The sequence below is a fragment of the Canis aureus genome, chromosome 21 (assembly GCF_053574225.1).
Source record: "Canis aureus isolate CA01 chromosome 21, VMU_Caureus_v.1.0, whole genome shotgun sequence".
Taxonomy (NCBI): domain Eukaryota; kingdom Metazoa; phylum Chordata; class Mammalia; order Carnivora; family Canidae; genus Canis; species Canis aureus.
The window spans coordinates 2,946,347-2,970,038 of NC_135631.1; the positions used below are offsets into that span (position 1 = coordinate 2,946,347).

Below are 23,692 nucleotides of genomic sequence, written 5' to 3' on the forward strand. Positions count from 1 at the left end.
CAGAGTGTTGGGCAAGGTCTCATCAGGCCCCCTTTCTCTCGGCTTTCCACGAGGCCTTGTCCCCTCTGGCTCTGTGCACAGACCCCATGCACCCTTCCCATTTGCCCTCACTTGCTTCTAGCCAGCTGTCCTCTGCCCACCTCATGGATGAAGCTTCCTGCCTGACAGGCCCTGAGCGCAGCTAGTGTGTTAACCATGGGCAAAGCCTGAGCTTACTCCAGGAGGCCTTGGGGCTGGCTGTCCAGAGGCCGCAGTAAATGCAAATGGTGCATGAGTATGTAGGGGGCAGTGCCTGGAGGCATTCCTGCCTTGCTCAGCACCTCGGGTGGTTGCTGATGCCAAGCCACACGGCCTACATAAGCCCATCTTGAGTACCTAAAATTTCATCAGGGACATTAAAACACTAACTACCCACCAGTGCAACCAACACCCCACAGAGAAGGGCATGAGATGTGGCGCCACGAGCCTAGTGGCCAAGGTTCTGGCCTGGGCTCCTCCCCACCACTCCTCAAGTGGTCTGGAGTGCATTAATGCCTCTGAGCCTCAGTTTTCTCATCTGTTAAGTGGGAAGAGGAGCATTGACGTCAGGTTTGCTGGAAGGGTTAAATGACATAAATGCTCATAAAGCCCTAGGAGCAGTCTTTATCATAGTGCGAGCTGCTGTCCTGCCAGAATGGGATCCCAAGGGGCTAGAACCCAGGCTGGCTCATGAGGGGTGTTCCACAAAGATCTGCTGGATGGCTAAGATGGATAGCTGCATGGATGGACAAGTGGTGGATGGGTGGACCGATGGATGGATGGAGATAGAGAGGCTCTATCTCCACTATCTAGGAAGACCTGGCAGAGGAGGGGACATGTAAGCATGGTCCTGAAGGATGAAGAACAGTTTGCTAGGTGGAGAGGAGCAGTTCTGCAATAGAGAGAGACAGACGAGGGAGAGGTTTGACGTTGGATGAGAAATGGAGGTAGGTGTTCAGTTCCCCGGGTGGGCCAGCTCAGGCTAAGGGAGGCAATGGTTATGTCCCACTGTTGCAAAGCCTTCGTGAACCTAGAGTTACATGGCAGACCTTTGCCGGTTGCACAAAGACACCTTCTCAACTGAGGTTGAAAGATCATTTCTCTTTGATTGGTTTTTTTACCATTATGAACAGCAAAATAATATGAGAAAAATCTATGCAGCAATTTTTCCATTTCCAAAAACCGAAACGACACCTTGCAGCCGATTCCCTTGGCATGGACCCCTCCCTCCTTTTATTTGCATCATTTCTTTAAATGCAAGAATACAGATAATTTTCTTTTCCAAAATAGCCGAAAGCTTCACGATTGGGGAAGGGGGCAAGTGTGGATTAATTTCCCACACGACACAGAATGCAGAGCTAGGGAGGGCACCTCAGATAAAAAGAGTTTTCTGTAAATACACAAGAAAGTGATCCCGTTGACACCTCATTCTTCTGTCTGTAAAATGCATGAGTGACAAACGGGACATGTTTTAACACCAGACAATGAAGCTCCTCGCTCTCCACTGCTCACCAGTGGCAATGCCAGGCTTCTTTTTTGCAGGTTCTACTGACACCCCCCCCCCTTCTTTTGAACTCACGGGCCTCTCACAGAAATGAGCTTCTCCCTCAGACCCTGGGTACAAGCCAGATAGGGATGCGAGTTTCTGTTCCAGTGAGAAATGGTGGCTTTGAATCCATAAAACACGCCTTAAATCCATCCCATCAACACTGACCAGCCACTTTTTAGCATTAGCCATAAAGACTGGCTTAGTGTGAAGTCTCAAAAAGAAGAAACAGAAACCACGGCGTGGCTCTCACTAAATTAACCTCACCCGAGGCTTGAAATCACCATCCGGGAGCCGACACTGCAGCCGCCTAATTCACAGACATCTTTGCTCCTGATGAGATTTCGCATTAGCCAGATGTCGTTAGAGGCTGACCTCAGCCCAAGGATCGCCTGCAATGTAAGCCTGGCACAGAAAGGGCTGCGGGGTGTGCACCCCAAGGCTTGGCCTCTGCCCTGCGGCGACCCCTTGGCGGCAGGCGGGTGGGCGCCGAGACTCGCTCTCTCACCCTACGTGTCTTATGCTCCTTGCAGGTGTTGAGGCTCCAGATCAGGCGGGGCCCGGCTCCCCCCAGCCATCCACCATGGTGGTGGCACACCCGGCCACCACCGCCACTACCACACCCACTGCCACTGTCACAGCCACTGTCATGATGACCACGGCCACCATGGACCTGCGGGACTGGCTTTTCCTCTGCTACGGGCTCATCGCCTTCCTGACGGAGGTCATCGACAGCACCACCTGCCCCTCAGTGTGCCGCTGTGACAATGGCTTCATCTACTGCAACGACCGGGGACTTACCTCCATCCCTGCTGACATCCCCGACGACGCCACCACCCTCTACCTGCAGAACAACCAGATCAACAATGCTGGCATCCCCCAGGACCTCAAGACCAAGGTCAATGTGCAGGTCATCTACCTGTACGAGAATGACCTGGACGAGTTCCCGGTCAACCTGCCCTGCTCCCTGCGGGAGCTGCACCTACAGGACAACAACGTGCGCACAATTGCCAGGGACTCACTGGCCCGCATCCCACTGCTAGAGAAGCTGCATCTGGATGACAACTCTGTGTCCACCGTCAGCATCGAAGAGGATGCCTTTGCCGACAGCAAGCAGCTCAAACTGCTCTTCCTGAGCCGGAACCACCTGAGCAGCATCCCCTCGGGACTGCCCCGCACGCTGGAGGAGCTGCGGCTGGATGACAACCGCATCTCCACCATCCCGCTTCACGCCTTCAAGGGCCTCAACAGCCTCCGGCGCCTGGTGCTCGATGGCAACCTGCTGGCCAACCAGCGCATTGCCGACGACACATTCAGCCGCCTGCAAAACCTCACCGAGCTGTCACTGGTGCGCAACTCACTGGCCGCCCCACCCCTGAACCTGCCCAGCGCCCACCTGCAGAAGCTGTACCTGCAGGACAACGCCATCAGCCACATCCCCTACAACACGCTAGCCAAGATGCGCGAGCTGGAACGCCTGGACCTGTCCAACAACAACCTCACCACGTTGCCCCGTGGCCTGTTCGACGACCTGGAGAACCTGGCGCAGCTGCTACTGAGGAACAACCCCTGGTTCTGCGGCTGTAACCTCATGTGGCTGCGGGACTGGGTGCAGGCGCGGGCAGCCGTGGTCAATGTGCGCGGCCTCATGTGCCAGGGCCCCGAGAAGGTCCGCGGCATGGCCATCAGGGACATCACCAGCGAGATGGATGAGTGCTTCGAGACGGGCTCCCAGGGGGGCGCAGCCAACGCGGCTGCCAAGACCACGGCCAGCAACCATGCCTCTGCCACCACACCCCAGGGCTCGCTCTTCACCCTCAAGGCCAAGAGGCCAGGGCTACGCCTCCCTGACTCCAGCCTCGACTACCCCATGGCCACAGGCGAGGGCACCAAGACCCTGGCCATCCACGTGAAGCCGCTGACGGCAGACTCCATCCGCATCACATGGAAGGCCACACTGCCGGCCTCCTCCTTCCGGCTCAGCTGGCTCCGCCTGGGCCACAGCCCTGCTGTGGGCTCCATCACGGAGACACTGGTGCAGGGGGATAAGACAGAGTACCTGTTGACAGCGCTGGAGCCCAAGTCCACCTACATCATCTGCATGGTCACCATGGAGACCGGCAACGCCTACGTGGCCGACGAGACGCCCGTGTGTGCCAAGGCGGAGACGGCAGACAGCCACGGCCCCACTACTACCCTTAATCAGGAGCAGAATGCGGATGCCATGGCGGGCCTGCCCCTGGCAGGCATCATTGGTGGCGCTGTGGCCCTCGTATTCCTCTTCCTGGTCCTGGGGGCCATCTGCTGGTACGTGCACCGGGCCGGCGAGCTGCTGACCCGAGATCGGGCCTACAATCGGGGCAGCCGGAAAAAGGATGACTATATGGAGTCAGGAACCAAGAAGGATAATTCCATCCTGGAAATCCGGGGCCCCGGGCTGCAGATGCTGCCCATCAACCCTTACCGCGCCAAAGAGGAGTACGTGGTCCACACCATCTTCCCCTCCAATGGCAGCAGCCTCTGTAAGGGCACACACACCATCGGCTACGGCACCACGCGGGGCTACCGGGATGGGGGCATCCCTGACATAGACTACACCTACACATGATGCCAGCCACGAGGGCCACCTCTGCCCCAGCTCCCGCCGCCTCCTCCCAGCCTGGCGACGCCGTGGCTTTGCCCAGCCCGCTGCCATCCCATAGAGCAAGGAAGAGAAATTCCATGATGACTTTCTCAGCAGAAAGCAAAGTTTGGGAAGGGTTGATGATTTTATAGAACACGACAGTGAAAAAAAAAAAATTTTTTTTTTAAGAATAGAAGGTAGGAGGGGGATTTGACGTTGCTGAAGACATAATTTATACCAAATTATGCCAGTTGGGGAGGGAAGAACTAAAAATAATATGGCAGGAAGGGTTGGGTCAGGTTTTTTTTTCCCCCTGAACTGGAAAGATACTACCTGTACAGCATCTGTGTACGCCTCATGCTCTGTTTAGGGCCGTCACAAAAGAGCCGTCAGAGAGAACAGCCACCACTCGAAGCCCCCACGCAGCTCTCGCTCGCTGCCAGCTTCTCGTTGGCGACAACCGACAACGACATGACATGATGGAAGGTTTTCAGGCTCCTCACAAAGGAGAAAGGGAAGAAAAGATCTTTTGCTATGGAGATAGTGTCCTGAAACCTCTTCCCCGTTCTTTCCATAGCATTTCCCTTACAGATTTGCAGAAAGAGCACGCCTTTCACTGCATTCTTTGAACAATGGTGTAGTCAATTAAAAAAGCGAACTTTCTTTTTCCTATACCAAAACCCTCGTCAGTCCCATGCACCGCACTCAGCACTCGGTGGAAGCCCCAGGGGAGCTGCGGTTTCCCAGCCACTCGGAGGTGCATCTACCTCCCTGTTGATCTCTATGTCGTGTCTCTCAATACAGATGGGTAGATAGAGCCACATATACGGTCCTTTCTACTTCTTGGGTCAGTTCGTACAATTTCCTGAGAAAATAGAGTCATGAAAATGTTGCTTTCTCCTAGAAATCACTGAGTAAGTAGACAAAGCGTGTTGGGGGAGGGTTTGGGATGGGGGACAATGCTGTTTGTAAAGGCACAGGTGTCTCTGTCCCAGTCGGGTGGCCAGGGAGACCCCGGGAAGGGGGTGCTCTCAGCTCAACCCTATCTCAGGTTGGCCAGAGCTGGGCCAGAATCCTTTCTGATACAGAGAAAAGCTTTCTTTGACTGCCGATGTCCTTGTGTCTCTCCCCGCCACCCTCCAACTCCCAACACACAGATGCAGTCACCTCAGCAGTGACTTTCTGTTTCCTCTTGCTGTATGCTTCCTCCCGGGACAGGTAATTGGCACAGGGACTTTTTTTTTTTTTTTTAATCAGCTGATTAGACCTAATGGTTTCCATGGCTGCTTAAACAAAACCCAGAAAAAGACATGAAAATTCTCAGAAGAGCCCTGGGAGACAGCAGCAGCCCCCCAAACGCAGAGCACTCGGCCGCACCCGCCCCTGGCACTCTGCTCTGGAGAGGGAAGACCAGACCTCCAGAGATGCCAGCTCCAAAAGGGTACTGACCGGTGCCCTCGGGAGAATCCTGGTTTTACTTCCTCCCCCTGGAACCCGTGTGGCCATCATTTATCAGCTGGCAGTGTGGTGTGGTGGGCCATGAGATTAAAACAATAATGAAAGGATGACAGCAAAGCTGGAAGGAAGGGAGGAGTGGCGCCTGGGGTTCCGTGGTCTCCTGCATCCCTGGCCCTCGGGGAGCTTGGGCCACCACCCATCAACGTGCCACCAGTGTGGCACCAGGGAAGAGCCATGTCAGAGACACTGGCCCGAGGGCAGGGGAGGTCAAGAAGGTGGCTGGCTTCTGGTGGTGGTTTCAAAGGCCTCAAAGGCTTTGCCAAAAGCCAAAGTCAGGAAGCATATGCTGGCCGGAGGTCACAGGGCTGCCAGGACGGGCTGCGGGAGGCCGGCCACTCACAGGCCATGAAAAGATGTGACGGCCCCTTCAGGGAATGGCGGGGTCGAAAGGAATAGCCACAGGGCTGTGCAAGTAGGGTGGAGAAGAGGCACCCCCATCCTCCAACGGGAACCCGGCTCCCCCAAGCCTTCGGTGGAGGCGCGAGGCATGGACACACTTCGCTCCAAACTAAGCCTTCCCCCGACTTGGCCCACTTGAATCATTCTCTCGTTCAATGAGATCAGGAGAGAGATTTTTCCAAGCCTTAAATTTACGTCTCTGTGGAGGTTGCCTCACTTTGGCCTCAGGCACCCCTGATACAAGCCGTTAGGGCAGCTTGGAGAGGAGCAGAGGATGTGAGAGGATGTGGGGCAGTGGCTCAGGAAGAGGGGGGAGGGAAAGAAGCCCGAGGTCCCCTCCCTCACGGCACCACCCATGCCTTCTGCTGGTGTCCCCGTCACCACAGCCCCCAAATTCCCACTGCCTACAAGCTTGGTGCCCCCTGATCTTAATCTGTCCTCCTTTCTTCTCCTGACACCAGGAGGGGGTCAAATCATCCCCTTAGAGGTCAGGAAGGCATCTGGGGAACATCAGGTGGCCCTGGAGTCAGTGAAGGGTAGAAAGGCCTCAGGCCTCCGTGATCCCCGCAGCACAGGGCAGGCCAGGCCCACCTGGGCCTGAGGACATAGGGGTCTCCTGCTCCCCTGGGGGGCTCAGGCAGGAGCTCACGGTGGGTGGGCTCTCTGCAGGCATCCTCCTGCCCTGTGAGAGCTGAGGATAGTGGGTCTGCTCTCACCTTTCCTGCCCTCAGCATCAGACATCCCCCCTGGAGTCCTTTCTGAGCACGAGCTCCCGAACGTCTGTCACCTCACAGCTCCCCAAGCCAAGGAGGGGACCTGAAGCCAGGTCTCCTCTGCAGCCCTGTCCTCTCCTGGTCCAAGTCCTCTGAGTGTCCTCATAACACAAGAATAGAGATGCAGCAGGATGCCCAGCCTCCCCCAGCCCCTGATGCACAAAGTGAGGACAGGGCCCTGGAAGACAAGCCCGGCACCCAGGCCACCACTTCTGTCTGGCATCTCCCTTCTCCGGGCAGCCGACCTGACCCCGGCAGCCTCTAACTAGCCAGAACAACCTTGTTGGCCTCAGTGTTGATGAGTGTATTTTGTGGCATTTATAGCAGGTCTTAAGTTTTTAAAAAAAAAAAAAAAAAAAAAGAGCCCATGACACTTCTTTGGTTAAGTGGTTTACCCTTCGTAATTAGATGTGGTGATTAGAATCTCTTTTCTATTACATGGCAATTTTGCTTTAAATTTCCCCTAAAGAGAGAGAGAGAGAGAGAGAGAGAGAGAGAGAAGGGGGAGAAAAGGCAAGGCAGGAGGGGAGGCAGCAGGGCCAGGCGAGTCATTTGCATTTTGCGAATGAGGCCTCTTGTAAGCTCAGCTCAGGCGTGGGGCCCAATGTATGGAATGCTTAAGAGATTACTAAGAATAAAATCTATTAATTAGTCATACTCAATTCCGCAGACATGATGTGCATCAAAAGCTTCTTTTCTTCCTCTTTCGCCTTCCCTTTTCCTGAGGCCTCCCTGAGGAAGGCTCCATCTTCTGTAAATTGGCTCCAGCTTCCTGGGCCGCCTCCACAGGAACATAGCGGTCACATGGCTGACTTGAGGGCCTCCCCACCCAGAGTGGGGTGCCAGGTCTGGGGGCAGGAGCGGGGGCACTGGCCCTTTCTGGCTCCAAGTGACGCTGGCAGGGGAGGGACCCCGGCTAGGAAGACGGCCTGGCTGGGGCTGGTGGAGAGGCCAGGCTTCCCCAACCAGAGCCCAGAGCCCATGTCTGCCTTGTGCCTCATCTCCTTCCCTCCTCCTCCTTCCCTTAGGGGCCCAGGGAGGCCCACCAGGAGCAGCACTTGAGGAGGGATCAGGAAGGGTTTCCAGAGAGGCAGAGGGAAAGCATGTTTTGTAAATCCACAGCCTCTGTTACCCCTTCTGCAAAGTGGAGGCTGGGCTGAGGCAGGAGTCTGGCTTCAGAGAAGCCAGAAAAGCTGGAGGCTCCAAAGACCACTGATTCTGGAAGGTGCTCGCTGATCCACAGCAGGTGATGGAGGCCCAGGTTGGGAGGGACAGGCCAGGTGAGGATCCCTGTGGGGTCTGAGGTGGCTGACGGGGCCTGGAGAAGCACCGGGCAGCATGCCCAGGATGCACCTGAGCCTCCCTCCTTCACTTTCTTGGAGCCGAGGCAGGAGGAGAGGGCACCTCCCCCAGCCCGCCAGTGGCAGCTCAAGTCCCAACGCCAGCCCTCTCTACTCCAGAAATCTGCTTCTTGCAGAACACACCAGGGAGGAGGACGGGGCTTCTGAGCCTCAAGCTTATGAAAAATACAACAAGGAAAATTGGATGCGGCAGACAGGGAGCAACGGGGCTGGGGAGACAACCAGGAGAGAGCTGGGGTGTTTGCTGGAAGGAGGGGTCCTGGGGTGCCCAGTGGCCTGCATCCCCAAGGACGGGACCTTGCTTTCAGGGCCAGGAGCACAGCCAGCGTCAGCTGTGGGGGACCTGCATGCCCACGTCCCCTCCCTGAGCTCGATCAGTTGCAGGTGACGGGCGGAGGCCTGGCGCTGGATCAGTGCCAGGGTGAGTGCTAACAAGCAATTCACAGCCCTGCACAGGCCTTCCAGAAGGCAGACAGAGGAGGCATCTTTTTTCTTAAAGAGGCATAAAAAGGCTCAAAAATGCAAATCATTACCGTTTACAACCAAGCGAGTCTGCTAAATTGATTAGAAGAGATTAAACTCCTTGGAGGTGAAAGGAAAGGGGGATTTTTTGCATTTTACAAACCTGCCCCCAGTGGCAGTGTGCAAAGCAGGGATTTTCCAGCCTGGCTCGAAGGCTGCCCCTGCACAGCCCCCAGGAGGAGCCGGGGGTCTGCGAGGCTGACACCGCACAGGCCAGAGCACTCAGAAACAGGCTGGGCTGGACGGAGCCTGGACTCCAGCACTGTTCTCAGGGAAGGCAGTCCTGCCTCAATCACGTGCCTTGTGCTCAGACCTTGGAGACAGGGAGGGTTCCAGGGCCCACACAGGTCATTCAGGAGCTGTCCCAGCCCCCAGCAGGGACTCCCCCACCCCCCTCCAGATTCTGTCTCCCTTCAGGGGTGAAGAGCAAGGTGAAGTAGCTGATCTAGTCACTTAGTAAGACTCTAGATGTGCTTTTCTGCTTCCTTTCTGTCCCGGGGTAGGTCTGTGATTCATTCCCTATGGCCAGTGAAGGGGAGCAGGGCCAACTGGAAAGGGAAAACTGAAGGTCAGGGAAGAGAAACTCAGCCAGCAAAGGAATCAGACAGTGAGCTCTCTGTCACCAGGAGCATTCAAGTACTTGATGGGGATATGGCAGATCTTTTCCACCCTTAGCCAAGGCCTGGTTCTTTGACTAAAAGATCCTGGTTCCTACCCTTACTGTATCATCCCCCAGGACCCTGTAAGGAGCATATCAAGAGATGTTTACCGCGCTGCTCAGAATGACCAGTATCCCCTGAAAATCCTGGGTCAGGGCCATCCCACAGCTTGTGCCACCAGAGATGCTGCAAAATGCCCATCCTCGGTGTCCAAGAGGCAGCGGGAGAGGAAGCACAGACACGCTCATTCCATCCTAGAGTCTGGTCAGAGGGTCCACCACCCACTGTACTGGTCCCAGGCTGCCCCCCCCCCCACCTGCTGCGTGCCCCCGGCTACCCGCCCCCACGCCCTGCCGCACTCCACACTCGGCGCTGCTGTCGGCTCTATCCATCCTTCCCAGCCAGGTTGACGGCTGCCTGGGGCATTTTTCACTCTGTTTTCAAGCATTTACCATTTCTTTTGAAATGGTCCAAGTACTTGCCTGAAATACCCACACTTGCTTCTCTAAAAACACTCAGAAAAAGATCCCCTTGGCTCTTGAGTCCCCTCCCACCTCCCCTCACTCTGCATTTTAAATATATTGTTTCTCTAGATTCGGAAGTTCTATTGTCACTGGGGTCAGGCCCGCTTCTCACCACCAAGTGGGTGTGCAGGTGTGCCCCGAGAGCCCGAATCTGTGGGGCAAGGCCAGCCCTTTCTTCACGTCACCCCTGAAGACACTGTGCACAGGCCAGACCTTCAGTCTCCCTGCTGGAGACCACTGTCACTGCCCCCTCCCATGTCTCTCCTAAAAATGTCCGGCTTCTGCTAGGAGAGCAGTGTGGGCATGATGAGGGCACACGGCTGCCTGTGGAGGGCTGACCGGGCCCCCACTTCCTAGCAAAGCTAGCCCCTAAGGCCCCTGTGGCCACCACAGTGCCCTGGCCCCTGTCTTTCCCACACCGCCCCCATTTCCACCTGAAAACCCAAAAGCTGGAGTTTTGGAGAGTCCTTGTGGGAAGGTCCTTGCTGTCACCACCCCTAAATCTCTTTTATGGCCATCAGGGTGAGCAGCCACCCTGGCAAGATGCCAGGTCCCTGTGCTCCTCTGTGCTGGGTCACACAGAGGAGTTCTAGCTTCTCTCTTCTGAGTCTCCCTTCACTTCTTGTCCTCCTCATTTGCTGTCTGCCCCCTTGGGCTCGTGCAAAGAGCCTAGGCAGATCTGTTGGCAATGGCCTTCCTCCTATCCTGCACCTGCCTCGCCGGCAGCCAGCCCAGAGAGGGGCTCCTCTCAGTGGCTTTTCCTCCCAGAAGCATCTCACTCTGCTGTCCTTTGGACCCACTGATCACCAGCTGTGAGCCTGAGGGGCAAATCCAGCCATTGGGCAAGATCTAACAGCAAGCTTGGGTGACTCAGTTTCCTCTCTCCGAGCTGAGCCTCACACGGGTAACGAGAAGGGCAGAGAACTGGGTGTCTCACCTTGTCTGACACTCCCATCCAAAATCCTTGCTCCCAGAGCCACTCACCTGGAAGAACTAACCAGGCTTTCTCCTCAAGACAGAAAACCAATGCAACTGGAACCTGACAATCAAAGCAGAAGCAGACATGCTCACCTCCCTTGAGCCAGACCATCTGGGGCACCTGTCACCTGCCCCATGCAGGGCGCATGTTCAGAGCGTGGCTGGTCCAGTTTTCGAAAGGTTCTGGATACCCAGGAGGAAGGCACAAACCTCTGAAACTGGCCTTAGGGTTTTTTGTGGGTTTTTGTTGTTGTTGTTGTTTGTTTTTGTTTTACTCAACCCAGCTGAGAAACCCACCCTGGCGTCCAGGGCCACCCACCAGGCTGCAGCATGGGGGGATTCTTTGGATGGAGGGCCCTGGTGCCTTCCAGCTCATAAAGAGATGCTGAGAGTGGTGGGGAGGAAGCCAAATAGCCCAGCATTGGAGGTTTGTCATCTGACAGGGAGAGAGATGGCAGGTTGGGGGAGGCTGTGGGGTTGCGAATGCAGGTGAGCCAGAGAGATGGCTCGGGTGCCTGGTTCAGCTACAGGAGTGGACACCTGCTAATTATGAATGTCACCAGGCAGGTGTGAACAGGGAGGTAAAGGAAAAAAGTAAAGAAACTCCACGCATAAGCACTGCAGAGTGAACATTTTTTTTAAGAGCCACGGACAGCAATTCCCCCTCGGGATGTTAAAAGGTTGTTTGTATCTCATTTGGTATTGTAAAGATTTCTGGAGCCACTCAGGCTTCGCTCAGTGGGATCTATTTCCAGCAGTCTAAGGAGGAGGCGGCCCAGGAGAGATCCTTGGCGGACCCTGGAGAATGAAGTGGGGCTCCCTGTGCTGCAGAAGGCAGGGTTCCCAGCCAAACAATAGCTAGGGGAGGGGGAGGGGAGGCCGGCCCCAGGACCAAGGCCCCTTCTGTCTTCCTGGGCTCCCCTGAGCCCCGGCCTTCCTCGCCTGCTGAATCAGCCCTGTGAGGCCACTCGGCCGCCCGTTCCTTGTCTTTTTTTCCTTTTTCTCTGAAAGGTAAAGCAATCTCTTGGGGGTCTGAGTGATGGGACGACTCCCACTGCTGCCTGCTGCCATCTGAAACCCGGGCCTGCCTGCCTCACTCCCCACCTCACCACCAGACAGGGGTTTTCAGAAAACCAAGACCCACAAACACCCACCACGACGACAACACAAACCAAAGTGCACTGCGAACCGCCCTTTGGCCTCCTTGTAGGTGCCTTGAAACTTCAATGTTGAGATGAATGTGATTAACTACTTGGTCCTTTTTTTCTGTTTGTCTGTTTTCATATAAAATGTCCAAGTCCACTTTCCTTGTCCTTTCTTGAAATAAATAGAAAGATTTAACTTTTACAGTCATCTTGGCTACTGACTCGGCTTGGGGTCTGGTGTGCCAGGGGCCAGGTGTCTGCAGCACATGTGGTCTCCACTGCCTGTACCCCTCCCCCAGCCCCACCCCCTCTCTCCGAGGTCAGCTCTGCTGTTGGGGCCCACCAGCGGAGTGGCTGCCAGGCGGGATAGACACTCTGGGCTAAGTTCCCTGGAGCACCATCGAGGATCAAAATAAAGAATCCACAGCCGTCTAGGGGGACCTCTGACCCCACCCCATAGGCCCTGGGAAGGTGGACTGCTGGCTGAAGGCCAACTCCAACCGAGACGGTCTCCACGTAGCTGGTATTCATGGGAGCTGCAGGTTGTCCCGAGAGCTCTAGCAATCACGTGCACACCTAGGTAGGGCTGGAACTGTATGGGCGCTGGGGACACGTGCCATTCCTCCACCTGCTGAACACTTGGCCTGGGTCCTTCCCCACCCACCCGGACACCCCTTGTCCCCTAGAGGCACCCTAACATTCACAGCTCCCTAAGCCTTATGTGGTATCTCATACCATTGAGGGGAAAGGAAAAAATGATGATTTTCCATGAAAACAATGGCAGTTTCTGCTAAATTTAACATAAAATAACTCATTACTTCTGCCTTAAATCCGAATGCGTGTCTGGATATGGGTTAATGAGTTTTTCCTCATATTCCAAGGAAGCAGTTATTTCTCGACATGCCTTGGTGGCGGGTGGCTCTGCGGAGGTGACACAGGCCCCTCTTTCTCCTCAACTCCTAGTCCTCACCTCTCACCTTGGTAGGAGCCAGACAAGAGAGAACACGCCAAAGAGCAGCACCTGATGTGGCCTCTGGGAAAGGGCCAAGTCTGTTCCCCAACCCCTGCCTAGGCGCCAGCACACAGTGAACGCTCAGGAGGCCACTCAACCCTTTCCTACATGAGACCCATTCTCCAGGGCTGCCAAGCAATCTGAGAGCACAGTCAGCCGGGCAGTCGGTAAATACATACAAAGGGCCTGCTGGGTGCTAGGGCTGAGATGGGGCATCCTTCTTGCCTCATGGAGGAAGAGGAGATGGGGGCCCAGCCCCAGCCCACCGGTGGGGAGGTTCTCCGTGGAGCCATGTTTCCACTGATGATGTTTCCTCAGATGAGGAGGGAGAGCAAGAGAGAAGGCCCGAAGCAGGGAACAGGAAGATAAGTCCAATTCTGGACCTCCGTCTGCAAAGGCTCAGCCTCCTCCGTATCCCTAAGCACGGTAGCCGTCCGCTAGCCCAGCCTCTGGCCACACTGAGCACCAGTAATTCCCCAGGCAGGCCTGCCCTGACTCAGGCTCCCAGTCTGGGCCTTGTGATCTCTGGGCTCAGGGTGCCCATGAAGGCCCTGCCTGGAAGGCTCCATTGGGGGACTGTGTCTGGAAAGGCTGTCCCCTCCGGCTCCACCCCGGGCCCCACACTGCACAGGTGACCAGTTTCCATCCCTCCCTCACTGGGGGCCCCTAGCTGGCACCCCTTCCAGTCCCCAGAGGGCACTTGCCTGGTACACAGGAGGCACCCGTAAACGTGAAGTGAAGGGTGAGTCAATAAACACCAGTAAATCAATCCGCCAACTGATCAACTGATCGATGCTGAGTCCCAGGAGGGGCAGCCCTTGGCAGCCCCAGCGTCCCAGTAATCTGACAGTTTTACTTCTCCCCTGCACCCCTCTTCCCACGAGGAGGGCAGGGGGAGTGGGGAGCAGAGGACGAGGCACAGATGGGCCTGTCCCTAGCTCATCGTACTCCATACACAGTGGTAGCTCCAAAACCAGTGCACCCACGGGGTTCTCTTCAAGCTGGGGCAGGAGAAACTGTTCCTCAGCTCCTAGAACTACTGAACTTTCTGCCCGGGGAGGGTTCAGAGTCACATGCACTTGGGATCAACTGGATTAATGTCATTGCTGTTTTGGGGGGCTCCTCAGAGTGGGCCTTGGAGTCCCTCAGAAGAGGGCTATGCCTCTTACTCCTGTGCTTCAGTGTTACCCTCTGTAAAATGTGTGCATGATAAGAGCTCACTGCTCTTACTTTCACAATCATGGCAGCATTGACCCTGCTAATGTGTGCTGGAGCCTCCTTGGAGGGTACAGAATGCTGGGGGCCCCTCCGCTTGTCCAGGGAGTGCAGGCCCCCCAACACTGGCATGCCCGCCCCCGGGGTTTACTCAGCATCCCTGGCCCACCAGCACTGAGCTCGCTGGCATTTCTTGCAAGGAGGCTCAGGTATCTCAGCAACACAGAGGAGAAGCATCCAAATGGGGCTGGGGGCGCCTGTTCCACAGACCCCTCGAACCACAGACAGCCAAAGTCTGCAGCTGCTCTTTGAAACCCGCTAGGGGCAATGTCTAGCTGATCCAAGCTTTCAGCTTCAAGAGGACAGGGCAAGGGGCTGGGGCACCTCAGGCTTTAATAAATGCCCTCAGAAACCCAGATGAGGTTGGGTCATAGGAGGGACCCATCAGGACCTGTCGGGGAGGCTCCAGGATCTGTACTTTGGGTCTATAGAAAAAAAGATCTTCCAGACATAACTAACCCTTTCTGACGAGGAGTAAGTGGTCTGAGAGGCAGTGAGCCCCGTCCTCCCAGGAGAGCAAGCAAAGCTGGCATGAGTTCTGGGTGGTAGAGGGGACCCACTGACCCTGAGGACCCCTGTCTCTTACCATATCTCCAAATGGACACTGGGAGATGGGGACTGACCCCCCTGCCCCATCTGCTTCAGCACCTGCCTTGCCCTGCAGCCAAGCAGCTTCTGGACCTCTTCTCCCCAAAGACATCTCAGGATTCACAGACACTGGGGTTACAGGCAGGTATGGGGTGAGACCCCAAATGGCTGCCCTGTGGCCAAGGGATAACCCCAGGGCCCTGGCTTTATACATCCAACTCCACCTGTTTGGTCAGATCCAGGACTAAAAGTTCTAGTTCAAATGGGACAAAGAAAGAGTAGCCACGACCCCTGGACCTGGACCCTGCCTTTACCTGGCCACCACCAGGCTCCAGAAACTTCCCCCTTCCTGTGCCTCCACTTCCCGGGCGGTGGGGGTCAGAGCGACCCTGGCCTCACCAAGCATCCTGAAAGAGAAGCAATCAAACCCAGGAAGGAATTCAAGCCCCAAACTGCACCCCTCACACCTAAGCTCTTTGGCCAGTTCTTAGTACCCTTAGGAGGTTCCACAGATGGAGCAGAGGACACCCAGTCAACCCCAAAACACTCCATCAGTAGATCTGGGTGCAGCTTGCTCACCTATTTCTGGGCGTCCAAAACAAAGTATGCTCCCAGGCCGGCCCTGACGCTGGCTGCCTTTCCCTCCTCACCACCATGCCCCAGGCCCGCTTCAGCACCTGCCTCCCCACGGGCCCGCCACCACCCGGCACCTGGCACCTCCGAAGGACCCTCTCCTCCCACGGCAGAGTAAATAGGCTCTCTCAAGCCACTAACTGACAGCACAAATGAAATCCTGGCGCTCCCCCTCAGAGATTTACAGGGGAAGTGAAATCTTATTTGCACTGCTGCCAAACCTGGACCGCGATGAAATTATGCCTCCAAGAAGAGACCTGGCCGGCTCCTCGCGGAAACGGCTGCATCAGAGATGGGCTTATTAAAAGCCACAGTGGCCACATTTCAACCTGTTTCAGGTGTTAAGTAATTTACTGCCACCCAGAATTCACTGGCAGGTTTTTGTCATTTTTTTTTTCTGTGATGCAAGCAAGTGCCCCCCGAGGTCCCTACATAGGGAATTGTGGGTCTAAATGCTGCCTGCCCCCCGGCCCTGCAGAGGGAAATGGGGGAGCAGAAGCCAGCCGGGGTGGTAGCAGACAGCCCCAACTCTCCCCAGAGTTATACCAGGCCTGGCCAAAGCTCAGAGTGACAGGGAGACAGGCTCTAAGATCCCACACCCCATTTGGGGAGCCCAGTGATCCCCTAAAGACCCCGCAGGCATCTTGCAAAGGCAGCAATGGTATAAGCTCTGTGAGAGCAGAAACTACCTCTGTCTCAGGACCTGGTGGCCAACCCCACAATCAAGTGTTTATTGAGCACCTACTATGCGCCAGGCCCTGCCCAAATGGAGGACACTGCAATGAGTGGGACCCCAAAGGTCCCTGCCTTGTGGAGCTCTCGTTCTACTGGTAATATTTGTGGTTGGTTGATTAAAATCTCTGAGAGGCAAACAAGCTCTTGAGAGGAAAGACATGGGCAGGCAGGGCACCAGAGGGAAGGGGCAGGAAGGAGGGAGCCTGTGCTACTGAGCTACATGAAAGCTGCTGCCACAGCCTTGGGTTGGGACCTGTGTCCTTCACTGCCCTGGAGCACATGCAGCAAGGGGTTCATGTCCTGCCTTTCCCCTCTCCTGGCCCCCCAAAACTTCGGGGAATACACAGCCTGGCATTCACGGGAAGCTAGGACAGGGAGCCCTCTGCAGTCTGGGGCTCACGAGGTCACCAAGGGCCCCCAGTCCTCCTCCTCCGAGTCCCTTCTCTGCAGTGGGGGGTGAAGGACTATTTGATGCCTGCTGGCTTTGGGGGGATTAAGCCTATTACGGAGACTACCGGGGGCTTATCCGATGCCCTTTCTGACACCCCTCTTCTCCACCTGTTTTCAGATACTCAGGAAGACCAAGGGGAATCTTCAAAGTCCAGGCTGAGCCAAGAGCAAAAATTCTTTAATTAGCTTTCTCTTGGAACGGGGCCCTGGCAAACGGATTAGTTGTGGTGGGGTGGGAGAAAGGGACTAGAATCCTCCTTAAAGCTGAGATTACAAGCCTGGGGTGAAAGGCTTGCGGGAGAGCCCATCATCAGGGACGGCAGGTCCCTGAGCAGGCCCTCCCCGATCAGCGACTCCTCAGGGGCTGGCAGATGGAACCTGTCACCAGGAAGGCGAGGGAGATGCACTCTCAGCGAGGCCGTGGTCCTCGGGAGCTGGCTCAGGAAGCTGCTTGGCATGGCCGGGCTGTATGCCTGGGTTTCCTAATGAATGTGCTTCCTTCCCGGGTGGCCGCCCAGATCTGGAACTTCATAATTAAGGGGGATTTCCTAAAGGGGCGCCCATCTGTGAGGGGTAAGGCAGCACATGTGGACAGTGCCAGGCACCAGACATATGTCACCATGTTCCATCTTCACTTACTCCTATTTTCATGCAAGTAAACTGAGGCCTAGATCTAAGGAGCTTGCCCGAGGCCACGGTGGCAGAGGTTACAGTTGGAACCAGGTCTGTCCAGGTTCGTCCCACTGCCCCAAATCCTGGCCCACAAGGCCCCTTGAGGAGGCCTGAATGGAGGTCCGTGAGCCCGGAAGAAAAGGTATAGGTGGGGATCCCTGGGTGGCTCAGCAGTTTAGCGCCTGCCTTTGGCCCAGGGCACAATCCTGGAGTCCCGGGGTCGAGTCCCACGTCGGGCTCCCGGCATGGAGCCTGTTTCTCTCTCTGCCTGTGTCTCTGCCTCTCTCTCTCTATGTCTATCATGAATAAATAAATAAAATCTTTGGAAGAAAAAAAAGAAAGAAAAGAAAAGAAAAGAAAAGAAAAGAAAAGAAAAGAAAAGAAAAGAAAAGAAAAGAAAGAAAAGAAGAAAAGAAAAGAAAAGAAAAGAAAAGAAAAGAAAGAAAAGAAAAGAAAAGAAAAGAAAGAAAAGAAAGAAAAGAAAAGAAAAGAAAAGAAAAGAAAAGAAAAGAAAAGGCACAGGTGAGCCCCCACCCCACCAGAAAATGCTGCAGGGAAGTAGGCCTCCCCATGCAGGCCTCTTCCAGGAAGACTTCCCTGACCAGCCCACAGCCCTTTGGATTCCCCATCAAGGCACTTACAGCCTGTGTTGTATCCCTGTTGCCCCCACTATACACTGAGCCCCTTTTAGAGGCAGGAACTGGGTCTTCATCACCCATATTCTCTGAATGAAGGAAGGAGGGGTGTACCCGCCTCAGTCTGGAGACCAGAACAAGAAGCCTGGTAGGAGGCTGGGCCTCAGGAGCAGGAGGAAGGGAAGGATCCTGGGAGCTCCAGGCTGGTGTCTCTCCTAGGCCCGGGTTCTCCTGCTGGCTGGCTTTGCCCAAGGAGGTGCACAAGGGGTGGGTGGGTGGGTGCGAGGATGATTCAAGGACTCAGAGACCTAGATTCCCCAGACCAACGCTGTTTGAAGTACAACTCATGCTCTCCCCCTTGAGCTCTGCATCAAAGGCAGCTCTGCTGTGGTCCGGCTACACTGTGCTCTACAGATAAGAGCCACCCTCAAGGGGCAGGCTGAGAAAGGGCATCTGGGCCACCCCCAGCTTTGTTCGGCCTCTCTGCTCCTAGTGCAGCAAGCTGAGCCACCCCAATTCTAGTCTAGGGTGTTCCTGTTGGTTCCCCTTCCTGACCCTCTGGACAGGTCTGCCCCAGAGTCAGGTCACCATAGGTATCCCAGCTCCCTGGGGCATCTCAGCCATCTAAGCCACATCTCCCTTGCAGCCCCAGCACCTCACACCTGCTGAATGAACGAACACAAAGCTAAATGAACCACCATCTATGGAGCAGATGGAAGGGAGGTCTAACCCAGGAAAGCCCTGGAGGAGGTGACATCTAAGCTGGGACTGGGAGAATGACCAGTGTCAGCCCAGTGGAAGAAAGGGGCAGGGGGAAGAGCCTGTGCAAAGGCCAGGAGGTATAAGAGCACATACATGCTGCTATGAGACCCCAAATCATGGATCTGGGCTGGAATGGAGAGGGTAGGAGAGAAAATCAGAAAAGGCAAGAGAGGTTCCAGGGCCAGATGATGTAGGTATATCAGCTAGGATGCCCAAGGTCACTACTAGGACAAGAGCTAACCCAAATTTAGGATCCCAAGGATGTTGGAAGAAGCCATGATAACAGCCAAGGCTGCCCACTCTGGGGGTCCCCACTTCCATCCAGTCTCTATGCATACCCCTCACCGTGTGGTGCCTGGCACCAGCCGAGCTCCAGGTGCAGGGAGTGCTGAAACCAGAGGCTCTGCTGAGCAGCAGAAAGTGGCATCATCCCACGAAGGGCCAGGCCCAGAAAGACCCAGGATGAGGGAGTTGGAGGGTGAGGGTAAGGGGGGGAGCCAACCCCCCCAGGAACATCTCCAGTGGCAAGCAGGGTGAGCCAGCGACACAAGGGCAGTGGCAGTGACCCTACTGAGACTTAATGGGAGCAGAGAGTTCTATGTGTTTTCTGGCTTAAAGCAAGTATTTCCAAGCTCCTACTATGTGCTGGGTTGGTGCAAGCCACCAGGGGTGAGCCTGAGGGAGGGCTGGCCCCCTGCCACCGCTGCACCACAAGTGCAAGTATCAATACTTGCAGGCACTGCACTCCCCGGCAGTGAAGAATGATGTGTCTCATTTCAATTAGCCTTTTCCTGATTACTAGCGAAGTTCTGCATCTTTTCGCTTGTTTACCGGCCATTTGTTTTTCTCCTACCGGGAATTGCTTGTCCACATATTTTGCCCATTTTTCTTAGTGATTTGTAGGAGCTCTTCACATATTGAGAAGCAGAGAAGTACCCTTCTCCTGGGGAAGACTCCCAGAGCCTCCCTCCTGGGTCCTTGGCCCCAGGACAGGGAAGATTTGCATGGGTTTCTGGATGCTCCCACTGATTCTCTGTACACTCATACACTCATCCAGCTCCCAAATGGCCAACTTTGTCAGAAGATGAAGCACCTTCTACAGGTGGGACTCCCTACCAGGCCTGCATCTCAGCTGGCAAAACCCAAAGGGCTTATATTTCACTTACACTGAGAAGAATACACTGTCAGTGGCTGGCAGGGTGCTCCTAATGACGTCCAAGGGGAGCCAGCAGGTGTAGCCAGGCATCTAGGAGGAAGGGGGACTTTTGCCATTCCAGGCCAGTTCAGTGGGGGCCATCCAACGAAAGGGACAGGTTCCCAAAGCCTCAGGCTGACCCTCCCACCAGAATTCCAGGGTCCCCTCTGGCACACACCATCCCCGCACCCCTTCCAGCTATGACAGCTCCTAAAGAGTGACCTGGGCCTGAGAGGACACTTCTGAGCCCTGTCCCCTCACCCTCTGCCACCTGACCTGCAACCCCATGGCTTCTTTTTTTTTTTTTTTTTTTTTTAAGATTTTATTTATTTATTCATGAGAGACACAGAGAGAGAGGCAGAGAGGCAGAGACACAGGCAGAGGGAGAAGCAGGCTCCATGCAGGGAGCCTGATGTGGGACTCGATCCCGGGACTCCAGGATCATTCCCTGGGCCGAAGGCAGATGCTCAACTGCTGAGCCACCCAGGCGTCCCCCCATGGCTTCTTTTGTCTCCCATGCTTTCCATGTCTCAGCGGACAAACAACGCAGCCTATAAAACTGATTTCCAAAGCCTATAAAGGCAATAACATTTAGGGAGCTAGGAAAAATAAGGCCCCTCCTTTCCTGGAGTAATGGGCTGCCAGGAGTCCTCCTGGGGCCCTTTCTACAGCTGGGGCCAGCACAGCACAAGACCAGCTCACACACTTTCTCGAACCAGGTGGTAAATGGCCCTTCTGCACATGTTCCAAAGGGCCCATGGCAGCCAGGGAGGCTGCAACCTGACAGCTTACCTCTTCTCTGATGCCTCAGCCATGGAGTCTGGGAAGACTCAGTGGCACCCCACACTACCCCCTTGCTTGTCCTCCACCAAGCACCTGGCAGAAGAGCCAGACTGCAGATTGCAGGTCACTGTCTAGAGCCGGCTAAGGTCACCCCACTGTAGTCAGAACGGGAGCGAAGGCCCACCCTAAGGGTGGCCTGGTATACATCCTGAGCAGTCAAGCCCCATCATCCTGCTCTGTACCACGCATGGGTGTGCCCTTCAGGAGGGCAAACGATACCTCCATAAAGGCAGCCACCATGACCCCTGGATAACAAAGGGGATGAGGTCCCAATGGGGACCTGGAAAGCTCAGTTCTCCACCTCCAAAGCTCTCCAAACACTCTCCATGTTGGTGTTTGCCCACCAACCGACATGCCCACCAACTGGAATGACACCCAGAATTCTAATTGGCTACCATGTGCCCACTCCCTTTCATTCATTCACTTACTCATTCATTCATGCCAGGGTGATGTGACATAGTGGAAAGTACCAGGATACAAAGTGAGCCCTGGTTTGAGCTTCCTGAGGAGCCTGGGGACAAGTCGCTCAACAGCCCTGCACTGCAGGCTGAACACCTGGAAAGAGGGCATACCAAAGCCACCACCCCCAGCTCACCGTTATGAGGATCATCCTGGGCTCAGAGAGTTGCTGGATGAGGGTGAGACCACTCCCTGATGCTGGGGGGCGGTGCAGGAGGCTGGGCCAGGGATGAGGGCAAAGCACAGAGGCAGACACCAAGGAGAGGGCCCACCTGGAGGCACCAGGAAGGACCAAATGACCCCAGCAGTCATTCCAGGCAAGGATGAAGCAAGTTTGGGAGACAGGGCATTCAAGCATTAAAGATCTACCTTCGGGGAAGATCTGCTGTGCGACCCACAGATCCACAGACAGGGGGAAACGAGGGATTCCTCGCCCAGGGCCTGTGGGGGCCCCCTCTCAGAAGCCACTCATCCTCTTTCTCCTCCAGGATCAAAAACATATCATGACATGGAATTAGCTCAGCCTCCAGCTTAACCACAGGATGTGGGGAGAAGCAAGGATCTTCTAACCAGGGACAACCCCTGCAAAGGGGCCGCAGGGTTTCTGTGGGGCACCAGAGGGATGGGGAAGTGGGGCACCAGCCCATGGGAGCATGCAGGCAGCCTCGGAGGAGCTGTGAAGCTGGCTGTGGGGCTGAGAGGCAGCATTTGCATGGAGAGCGCTTGGTGGCTCTGGAATTTATGCAGCTGCCCTGTGATTCTGGAAGCGAGAATCTCTGGCCGCTTTTCTCAGCGGGAACAAGTCTTTTCTTCAAATCGATGGTGACACATTTTTAAACTCTGATATTAAGGAGGGAAAGATTCTTTTCTGGCCCCCTGGGGGCAACGCTTATTAGTCACTGGCTCATCTGAGAGAAATCGCAGAGGTAGACCCAGTGGGCCTGGGCCAGGCAAGAGGCCCAGAGGCCAGCAGGGAATGGACAGCAACAAATAAGAGGGCAGAGGGGCCTCCCAAGTCAGAAGCAAAGCTGCATCAGAGAGACTTGAACAGCAAGGCTGGGGGAGATCTATAGCAGGGTATGCAGTGTCCGTGGGGAAATAAAGAACCACTGGTAAGGGTGATAGGGAGGGAGAATGAAGAGAAAGGAAGAGTAGGAAGAGGCATTAAGCTAAAGTACAAATTGATTTCCGACTACGAGGTTCTAGAAACTGAAATCTTATTCCCCATCTTGCTCTGGCCGTCAGGAAGCTCAAAGCCGCATTTTACATTCAGTAGCAATAGACTTGTTCAGCCTAGGTTTGAGGTGTCATCTGGGCAGGGCCAGGGTAGGTGCCAGGAGCCAGGCTGCCCCAAACAGCCCCCAAAGAGCATACAACAGAAGGGTGGGCAGAATTGTGGTCTCTCAGTAGACCAGGCACCAACATTGAGGGGCAGGTGCCAAGGGGCCCCAACCAGGCACCCCAACCTGCCTCTGGCCAGCAGGGTAGAAAGCACATGCTCAGGGCGTCCAGGCCAAAGGCTTCCAGGTATGGCCAAAAGCCCAGGGCTCAGTGGCCTCCCAAGTCCCTTCTGTTTATCCCTGTTTTAACGGTTCCCTAGTTTTATTGTACCTATTTTTCAGTAGAAATAGGTGGGTTAAACATTTTTAAAAAATCAATCCCAGCTCAAACGCCCACTTCCTTGGTGATAACAGCCACCATTTATTGAGTTCCAAAGACTTGTCGCATTTGCATGGGCCTGCTCTATCCTCTCCATCACCTTCGGTAGGGACGTGACTCTCCTGGGTTTACAGATGAGGACACGCAGCTCAGAAGGCAGGTGTATCCTGGTCAAGGTCACAAGAGCTCATAAGTGGCCATGGCAGCCCTGTCCAGTAAATCCCCTGGCACATCCCCATTCCTATTCCTGGAGGAAGGCCAGCCCCAGAGCCCCGGAGCCCAGCACTCTGCTCTGTGCACCTGGCGGGGAGTGGGGGCTTTTGCCTGCCTTGTTAGCAGGAAGAAGAGGCTGAGTCAAGGTCAAGGCCTGGAAGGCACGAAAGACAGTCAGGTATCCCACAGAACTCCATCACCCCCTGACTCCGCCCACGACACCAGGGTCCCCTTTCTGCCAAGCCCCAAGGCTTCAGCCACAGCCCACCCCACCTTCCTGTGACCCTCACCAGGAAAGTTCCCCGAGGCTGCCAGACAGGATTTAGCTCCTTTGACAGTCAAAGCTGCAAAGCTCCTGTCGCAAATGTCAATTCTGGGCCATTTGCTTCGTAGATTTTAATGTTCCTGTTTCTCCTCAACATCCTCAGCAAGGTAGCTCTTGCTTTTCAAAAGGGATGTGGTGTTTGATGATGTTTAAACCGTACGTGAAATACA

General features: G+C 55.2%; 2 protein-coding genes across 5 annotated transcripts in view; one reads left to right on the top strand and one right to left on the bottom strand.

Moving 5' to 3' along the window:
* The window catches only part of FLRT1 (fibronectin leucine rich transmembrane protein 1), an 81,495-nt gene extending 69,221 nt beyond the window's left edge, over positions 1 to 12,274 (top strand). For 3 of the 4 annotated variants that reach the window (XM_077862150.1, XM_077862152.1, XM_077862151.1), the window contains one exon: positions 2,098 to 12,274. In XM_077862150.1, coding sequence (XP_077718276.1) covers positions 2,148 to 4,172 — 2,025 coding nt within the window. In that variant the 5' untranslated portion in view covers positions 2,098 to 2,147 and the 3' untranslated portion in view covers positions 4,173 to 12,274. Of the gene's footprint in view, positions 1 to 497; positions 1,964 to 2,097 lie in introns of those variants that run through there. The other variant, XM_077862153.1, reaches the window with a different exon arrangement.
* Positions 1 to 23,692, bottom strand: part of MACROD1 (mono-ADP ribosylhydrolase 1) — a 150,887-nt gene that overhangs the window by 101,734 nt on the left and 25,461 nt on the right.